The 9,053-nt window shown below is 41.7% G+C and overlaps 1 protein-coding gene across 3 annotated transcripts in view; it reads left to right on the top strand.

Moving 5' to 3' along the window:
- The first annotated feature begins 1,793 nt into the window (after positions 1–1,793).
- ulk1b (unc-51 like autophagy activating kinase 1) overlaps positions 1,794–9,053 on the top strand; it is a 25,561-nt gene continuing 18,301 nt past the window's right edge. For 2 of the 3 annotated variants that reach the window (XM_042060197.1, XM_042060196.1), the window contains exons 1-5: positions 1,794–2,425; positions 3,135–3,227; positions 3,318–3,359; positions 7,247–7,279; positions 8,139–8,175. In XM_042060197.1, the coding sequence (XP_041916131.1) occupies positions 2,336–2,425; positions 3,135–3,227; positions 3,318–3,359; positions 7,247–7,279; positions 8,139–8,175 (295 nt within the window). In that variant the 5' untranslated portion in view covers positions 1,794–2,335. Of the gene's footprint in view, positions 2,426–3,134; positions 3,228–3,317; positions 3,360–5,477; positions 5,572–7,246; positions 7,280–8,138; positions 8,176–9,053 lie in introns of those variants that run through there. The other variant, XM_042060198.1, reaches the window with a different exon arrangement.

Here is a 9,053-nt window from a genome sequence, read left to right as displayed (position 1 = left end):
AAATCTCCCAACGTAAACAACAAGGTCATATATCATGACCATAAATTGAATGGTGGTAATTATTGAAATGCAGGGTGGGGTGCAGTCTTTTACATAAATTTCATATAAAGCATTGCCCACCTTCCTAGGTGAAAACTATTTATATTTATACACTGCTGCCTGGTTTAATATCTGATGAATATTATAATTCATGTGTTGACTCATAAATATCAGTCTGTTGACTCCATAACTCTTAAGCCCATCCCTTGAGAGGAGTAATTTTCTGAGCTTCACTATACTGTTCTGTGGGTCCTCCATTCCAGTTATGACGATTTGAGGCAATGGAAACACCTCCAAATAAGAAATAATGTAGGCTATTAATGAAATGAATTATTTATGCATTGTTTTATTATTATTATTATTATTATTATTATTTTAACACACATACATTTTGCTGAAACTTGTATCATACATATAGTGCCCGAGTTTCGGGATATAGGCTATTGACTGTTATGATCCTATTCATTTCATGCATATAAGACTATAGTTATATTTATAGTAAAGTGGCTTGTATTTTTTTTAGCCTTTCTACCTAGCCTCTATTTTGTTGGCTGCTTTGTTGTTGGACTATAGGTTCTTTTTGTTTGTCCTGCTGTTTGTCGGGCTATTTATATAGCACACTATCCCATCTCCCCTGTCATCCCCCCCAACACACACACCAAGACCCCTGGCAGTTGGGTTAGCCCCTTGAGCCGTGGATCTGCCCAAGGTTTCTTCCTTGGTAAGGGAGTGTTTCCTTGCCCCTGTTGCTCTTGGGTGCTCCTTGTTGGTGCCCCCCACCCAATCCCAATCCTCCCCCACCCAATCCCAATCCCAATCCCCCCCCCCCCCCCCATTAATGCACAAATAGGCTGACAACAGACATAATTTCACTGCATTTCTTACTTCCAGTAACTATATGCATGTGACAATAAACTTCCTTGTATCCTTGTATCCTTGTATTTACACAGAAAATCCCAAAAGTCCTAAATAGCCTATAGTGTCTAAATGACTATTGACTATTAGCGGTTTTGTTTTGTAATATTAGACACAGTATCCCTCAAAATGAGAATAATAATCCTACTATGGTCATTTCAAAACCAGGCCAAAGAGCCAGCCACACATTGCCTCTTGGAGACGTATTTTGACCATAGACAGTAAAAGAGATTTTGACAGATGTGCTCAATACCTGTATCTGCGATTACATGGCTCACCACATGATGTCAGTAGTTGCCTGCCTACATAACTTCTTCAGGAGTAGGCTACATGCGGTAGTCAATTTATTGAAGTCAACAAACACCACCAAACAGGAGACCGTCACTGATTACAAATAAACCACAGAGTGAATTCCATAGCCTTAGTGAACGTCTTAAGTTTCTGCAGACTTTCTAATGGTATCAATCGTTGAAAATTACCCTATGACTGGAAATAAGCAGGCAGTAGCCTATTAACAAAATAGGCCTATGTAAACAGGGCTCAAAACTAGCATTAAACTGTGCGGAAGGACCTAGTACAGCCCTCCTTATTTCTGTTAATCTGTTAAGTTACGCTATTGTTATCAAAGCCCACAATAGTTTAGTGATTACTACTTGGCATTTTGAAATCCTCCTCGGTTTAGTTTTGTAGCATGGTCAGATGCATCGACCGCATACCCCAGACTACACTACACCTTTGCAACGCAGCAGACAGTGAAACAGTAAACGTAGCCCATGGTGTCGTGACAGCAGACTTCCTTGACGTCAAAATTCAACATAAGAGACTTGCGAAGTGCGCATGCGCGTACATGCTGTTTCAGTGAAGCTGGGGTCTTTGTTGAGTGCAGTGAAACAGACTCCCTCTGTAAATATATTAATGTTTCAATAGAAACTCGAACAATAGACGAATAGCTACATCGAGTGTAGGAGGGAATTGAAAACTAGCACGTATACTTATCGTCAGTACTGAGAGGATTGTTACTGAGCTGACAATATAGACTGTATATAAACAAAACCATCGCTCTTCTTAAGGTGGTATTGGGAGATATTTTTAGCTAAACACTTGTCCTTTTTGATATTGCGCTAATTCTGTTCACAGACATGGGAGCGTTCCATCGTTAAAAGGAATAGTATTGTTCATTTTCCTCTACAAGCTATCATGAAAGAAGACAGTTATTTCTTCTTGGAAAGGCAGATCCTGCCATGCGAAAGAGGGGGTTGCGTTTCCTGCTGCCTCAACGTTACCGTGGAACAGAGGGTGCCAAAGAGGGGAATCCAGTGGCCTGCATTTACTTCTGATACAATTTCATTGAAATAGTGTTTTACTAAACATAACTGGGATTATGGAGACAGTTGGGAAATTTGAGTTCAGCAGGAAGGACCTCATCGGACACGGAGCATTTGCTGTAGTGTTCCGAGGCAGACATCGAGAGGTGAGAAGTTAACTTATATATATATATATTACTGGCTATTTCTGTCCATCAACCTTATTTGGATTTGTTGCACGTCTCTCTTGCAATTTGATGTCGATTTCTTAATCGTTGTAGCATTTATAACAGAAGAAGCCCGATGGATGCTCAGTTTTGTCGTTCACAATTGTGCCATTCCACCTTAAATAAAAGAGAGGCCTGGGAAATGATCTTATGGTGCCCTGCAGTTTACCAGAACGAAACAAATAATAATAGTTGTTTTGTGCATGCAAGATACGTCAACATGTTTATATTTTTGCATCTCTTGCGAAAGTTATGTTTCTGAAAAATCGAGGATACAAAGCTCTTTTGTTGGCTCTCTGTTTTTAATAGAGTAGGGATAGCCTACTGAAGTTGAATGTATGTTCATTTTAGATAGGCCTAGCATTAAACTACTCACTCCATGATGCACTGAATTTAATTTCATAAGATACATCCTAGCATGGGTAACTGTTAGCTCTGTATGCATTGGCAGCGAGATGTGCCGTGACATGTCCATAAGGCCCACAGACAGCCCATTCTGGCACCAGCTGATCCTGAAACCCACAAATGAACTGTTTGCCTATTATAGCCACTGTTGATGAACAGGCCTACGTCTATTGACGGAATTGTGTATTGATTTGCACCAATGGTCTTCTATTCAGCCGCACTCACACATTTGTTTTATTTTCAGAAACACGATTGGGAAGTGGCTGTGAAATGTATTAACAAGAAAAACCTTGCAAAGTCACAGACACTTCTGGGGAAAGAAATAAAGATATTAAAGGTAGGATAAACACTGCCATTATGCATTCAAAGACTGTACCGTTAGCATCTCTCACCGCCCAGTGGGCTAACGAAATCTCTCTCTTTTCAGGAGCTTAAACATGAAAACATCGTCGCCCTATACGACTTCCAGGTATGTAATAAAGAGATTGATTTCGCATCTGCACACTGTCTAATAAATCAGTGTAGAACAGTTATAACCCATCACGTATGCCTAAGAAAATGAAGACAAAAAATAAAAGATACATTGCTATTAAGATAGTAGTGTGTAGGCCTACTCTGAAGGAACAACGCACACACGATGAGAACATAAACATAAGGTTAGATGAAAACCATCTCGAACACCTTTCCGTTCGCCTAACATCCGTCACGTGTTCATCTGTTGACATACCATGTGCGCGTTAGTTTATTGGTCCGTTTAGAGAAGCACGTATCGGCGGTGTTGTCTGCCAGTGTTTTACGAAGCAGCCTACTGCGTGCGAATGTTAGATATAGGTCATATGGATGAATGTGTTTCGCTGATCCAACATTATGGTTTTAGTTATTTATAGTAGGTACAATTGCAGCAATGTGTTTGTCGAACTTGTTCTACTTGATTCCTTCAAATAAGGTCGAGGCAATTGGCATAGTGTTTTAAAAAGAATACTGTGCTGGAGTTTGGACCACATCCATTTTTAGTTCTTTACTCGAAGGATGCCTTAATTCTGTTGTTGTGTATGGCATCTGTGTGTGCCTATGTATGCATAAATGAGCTTGCAGTGAGCACTGCAGTGAATGTGGTTTGGCACCGAGCCACACGGGAGGGCATATGCCAAGTTGGGGTGAGCTGCATCGCACACATGTGTGTGCTCTACTCAGCTCCACAGTCTACACCACTGTCTCTGGTCACTTGCTCCTGTGTGTGTGTGTGTGTGGGAGAGAGATAGAGAAAAGGGGGGATTATAAGTGTGTGGTTTTGAGGCTTAAGAGCAGACCCTTTGAGCAGTGAAGGAATCCCTGAGAAGCTATTGGAGAGGAGCCTTAATTACCACCTTGAAACCTAAGTGGATAAATTTGAGGTAACAGCCCTAAGCCCAATATAGAAGCTGGGTAGCTTTACCGTTCATAAATTAACAATGAAGGTGAGGATATCACCTCTCTCCTGTTCAGAGACAAATAAAGCGCCTGTGCTGTGGTCATTTATAAGACCGTAGTCTTCCACAAGAAGTTAACCTCTGACAGAGATAATGTCAACCCAATGTCCTATACACACTTTCCGTAGGATGTCTCTTCAATGTTGTCTTTCTGGTTTTAACCTGTTGCTCTCAGTGCACTCACTGTATGTCAGCAAATGAGCCCTTCACTCCCCGTGTGCAAAGGCAACACGGCAATACATATTCCAAAGGCTTGTGTTTAAGATGATTTGTTCTTCATTCCTTTCCCAACTTATGTTTTTGAACCTGTGGTTCCTCTTGCACTGAGCAACAGTACCATTGTAACAACACATCACCAGTAGGCTCAAATTAACCTGACGCATGGTGGTGTGGTGTATGACTGTGTGGCTGACTGAATATTTGTGAACACAAGTTTAGGCACTATTTACTTCAACAGATATGCCCACTGTTGGAATGCAGTTGTTAAGGTTTGGACATTATTTATTTATTTATTTATTTATTTATTTTTGTTGATGTCACAGGCTGAGGATGCAGAAGCCTGGTCCCAATTACAAGCTCTAATTGAAGGAGCCCAGGGCCCAAGAGAACACATTGTGCTGAGGGAACTTTGTACTTTGGGACGATAGAGTGGGCCCTTTTTGTTTAAATTTCCTCATTTGTGCCTGCAGAGAAATTACATTTTCTCTGTCATTGTCAGAGGGAGCCTAAATGTGAAATTTGATCCCTAAACAACATGCTCTGGCTGCCTCTTATCAAGCTCTGTTTTCAATGTTGGTTGGTCATGAAGATTCATTCTCCATTTAATGGCAACCCTTAATGGCAACAAAGTGGCCTACCAAATAATTCCTGCCTATGCAGAGGGCTTTCTGTGCGTAGATATTAATATTGTTAGAGGTAAGAAGATGGATATGCTGACAGTGAGAGAGAAAATGTAATCTTAAATGCTTTAATAAAGAATATCATTCACATTAGCCCATAGTTTTACTGGACAGCACCTAGGCATCTGAGAGGTTGTGCCAAAAGAGATACACAGGCACACAGTATCTTAGCCCAATCTCTCTTCTCTGCTTATTTGTTTCTCTTCAATTGGTTCTCAGCCCCTCTCTCTCTCGCGCTGTTCCCCACCCTGAGTCAGCCAACTGATGCCCTCTATCATCATATCACACACCCTGTGGTGGGGGCAGAAGAAATGTAAGCACCTTATCACACATCTCTGTGCGAGTCGTCAGGCACGTAACAGGATAGTTTAATAAGAGTTCACACTTCCTCAGGGACACACACACACACACTCTCTCTCTCTGTCTCTCTCTCACTCTCACTCTCTGACTGCCTCTGTCTATCTCTATCCCCATATGGAAACAGAGAATATTTAGAAGGGACAACAAAAAAAGGTTGGTTGAGTGTGCTGAGTCAGCAGCCCTTTGCCTGCCACCAGCAGTCCATCCGGCAACCCTGATTGGTTGATCAGGGCAGGCAGAGCGAGTGGGAGGTCAGCTGTTGCTAAGAGATAAGTGGGCTTTTTGAAGTGGCCGTGCTCTCATGTTGTTTGGAGGCCTACTCTGAAGTTGGGGGCTTGAGGATGGGGATGTAGGGTTGAATAGGGTTATGAGAGCAGAAAGAAAACAGGTGTCATCTGTCAGACATGCTTCACTGTGTGGCTTTAGGTTGTTGGATTTGAGTTTGGGGTTACTGTGAGATGCATGACCGAGTGTGAATCAGATATTTTCAATACAATGTACGTAGTGTTGTTCTTGTAATTGTGACTGTCTCTATTTCTCTTGTGCATTTCTTTTCATTAAAACACTAGCCTGAGACCTGCACAACCTTGTGCAGTGAGTGCAAAGTTGTGTTTAGCCTCACAAACATTATGAAACACCTTGGAGTTAGTCATGGTGTTGTTTAACAGCAGGGGCAGCCCTTTCAATACAGTCAATAGAGGATATTACTCTTATACTCTATTTTCTTTTTTAAAATGAGTTCAAGTAGAATTTAGAGTGGTTAGCTGTGTCAGCTTTCTATCCCCCTCTTTTCTCTGTTTCTCTCATTCTCTTTCACTTCATTGTTAGCATTCATGTCATGCTGAAGCAAAGAACACATGCAAGTTCCTTCCTGTACCTACTGCATTGACATTGTGTGTGTGTGTGTGTGTGTGTGACCTTTAACACCCTGGCCATATGTGGGTCATGCTCTTAGGGCATAGGGTCAGCACCAAATCAACACAGGCCCCATTGCATTGGCCCTCCAAATGCAGATGTCAGACAGGTCCATTTCAGGCACAGACAAATGTCCCTGCGCAGCTGACCCTGTAATAGGTCAAGCAATAGGTGGAAAAAAGGAACCAGACACAAGAAAGTGTTGTGTTGTGAGTGCGGTTTCCTTTCCCCACCTATTACTTGACCTGTTTTTGCGTTCTACACACCACATGTGTGCATAAACAAACCTGAACATATGGTGCAGACGTCAACCTTGAATTCCAAGCTCACACTGTCATAAGAACAGATTGGATGATAAGACCAAAGGCAGAAGGGGGGAAAAAAGCTTCTTGAAGATTCTATTGTGATTTATTCTGAATAGTCTGAATTATATGCACTTGATTATTAACAAGAATACACATATTCATTCTGTTAGTATAGTTTAGTTATGAAAGTGAAAATATAATTTATTTGTTTATCTTTGTTATCTCTTAACACTCTTTTCTGCATTTCTTGTCAGCCAGACTGTGAGGCTGACATTATTTTTGTCCTACCATTGTCTTTATTGTTATTTTCTGTGCAAACAAATAATGCTGTTTGTGGCTGAATTCCTCTCTGTGTTTTAAAGATGTTAGCAAGGAGTGAACAAACTCAACATGTTTGTGTCTTTTCAGGAAACGGCGAGCTCTGTGTACCTGGTAATGGAGGTGAGTTATGCACTGTGTGTGCACGCCTGTGCTTCTCACCCTGACTGATTTGCTCTTGCTGATAAATGAGGGAAGCTAAGCTGCCATGCCTGTGGGGAACCTGAACTGTCTGTGTGTGTGTGTGTGTGTGGTGGGGGGTCACGTCGAGGGCCTTACATAGTTAATCAGTATAATGCACCTAAAACCCAAGTCAGGGGTGGCCTGCTTGCTTTCTCCTTAATGGCTTAGTGTTTTTCACTCCAATCAAGCAACAACAAACTCGACTGTACTTGTTAAGGCCCTCTTCAATGGTTACATACAGCAGTATTTATTCTAGACTATTTACCTTCCAGATACAAGTTACAAGTTAAGCTTGCTGTTAATATAGGTGTGGTTTAGATCAGTCTTCAATGTAGATTGGATCCTATATTCGTCAGTCTTTTCAGAATCAAAACCACCCATAAGATTCTTTACAATTGGTCCCATATAACACAGTTGGACCTGGATTGTTAGGCAAATGCATGAATACCCAAGAAAGAAAGTGGCTTAAGAGGTGGAAAGTTGTATAATTGGCAACACAATAGAGGTTCACACTCTTTTGTTGTTGTCTCAAACTTCGTAATGGTTTATTATCATCATAATGAGTATTGTAATGCTTCTTCCTTATCTGTTAAATAATAACACACAGCATTTCAAGTTGAATGGTAAACATCCATCTTCCTTTGAACCTAGTAGCTGCTGGGACTTGTATGTTGTGTATTGTAATTACTGTGTCAGGGAATGAAGTTGTTGACTTGGATTGTTGATTTCCCTGTTATACCTGAAACCCTCAAACCTCTTAAGTATTTAACCTCTGCTTCACCTCCATTTCCAATCACAGTACTGCAATGGTGGAGATCTTGCTGACTACCTACATGGTAAGCACATTCAGATGGTTTTACTACTTTTGAGCTATTGCTCTACAATGTGCACATTCCCCCCAAGAATCCCATGTTTGAAGCCTTGCAGAAACTAGGCCTAATACACTAACTAGCTTGTAGGTTTGTTGTGAATGATGGTGAACAATAAGGTTGAAGTATTTCAAGTAGTTACACATACCATTAACATTATGGAAGATAGGCAAAGAGAAGAGGATTTGTACCATAGAAAGTGTATAGAATAGTCTCAAAATACAATACAATACAACCTACCCCTGAATACAGTTTTGACTCTGATCGTCCTCACTACACCGTTAAACTTAAATCTCGACCTCTGCTACTGTGCAGTGTCAAAGCATTTCTCTTGAAAGCTTTGGTCTGAAGATCCGAAAGAGGATCTTGGCATGTACTATAGCATACAGCCACCCCGGCAGAGGATATTTCAGCAGCTCGAGCCGCTTGTTTGTCTCTGATAAGCACACAATGGACTAAGATGTCGTGCTTGTCGTCTGCAAGTCTGCCTGGGCGAGGATGGGAGTCGCTAAAGCCCCATGGCCCAGCCAGTCGGAAGATGACTGCAGATAAAGGGAGAGATGACTGAGTCCGGCCCCTTGACCTCCCCTGTGGGGGCAGGAAACCTCTCCAGGGTGGTTTGTTTTAGGAAGTGTACAAAACACACGGGTGTGGTTTAGGCACTGGGTGGCTGGAGAAAGGCCGCTGAAGTTTTTAAGGCTGACTACCACTGCACAAACTCTGTTGGGGCCTGAATACAAAATGGATTTATGAAGGATTGTGTGAGGTGCTGGGAAGCAGATGCTGTGTCAGCTGACTTGTGTTAGTCATGAAAACAGAGCTGAGGCGCATTCCCTCGGGATGAG

The sequence above is a fragment of the Alosa sapidissima genome, chromosome 13 (assembly GCF_018492685.1).
Source record: "Alosa sapidissima isolate fAloSap1 chromosome 13, fAloSap1.pri, whole genome shotgun sequence".
In the NCBI taxonomy this organism is placed as follows: domain Eukaryota; kingdom Metazoa; phylum Chordata; class Actinopteri; order Clupeiformes; family Clupeidae; genus Alosa; species Alosa sapidissima.
This window is presented reverse-complemented; position numbering and strand designations above follow the sequence as displayed.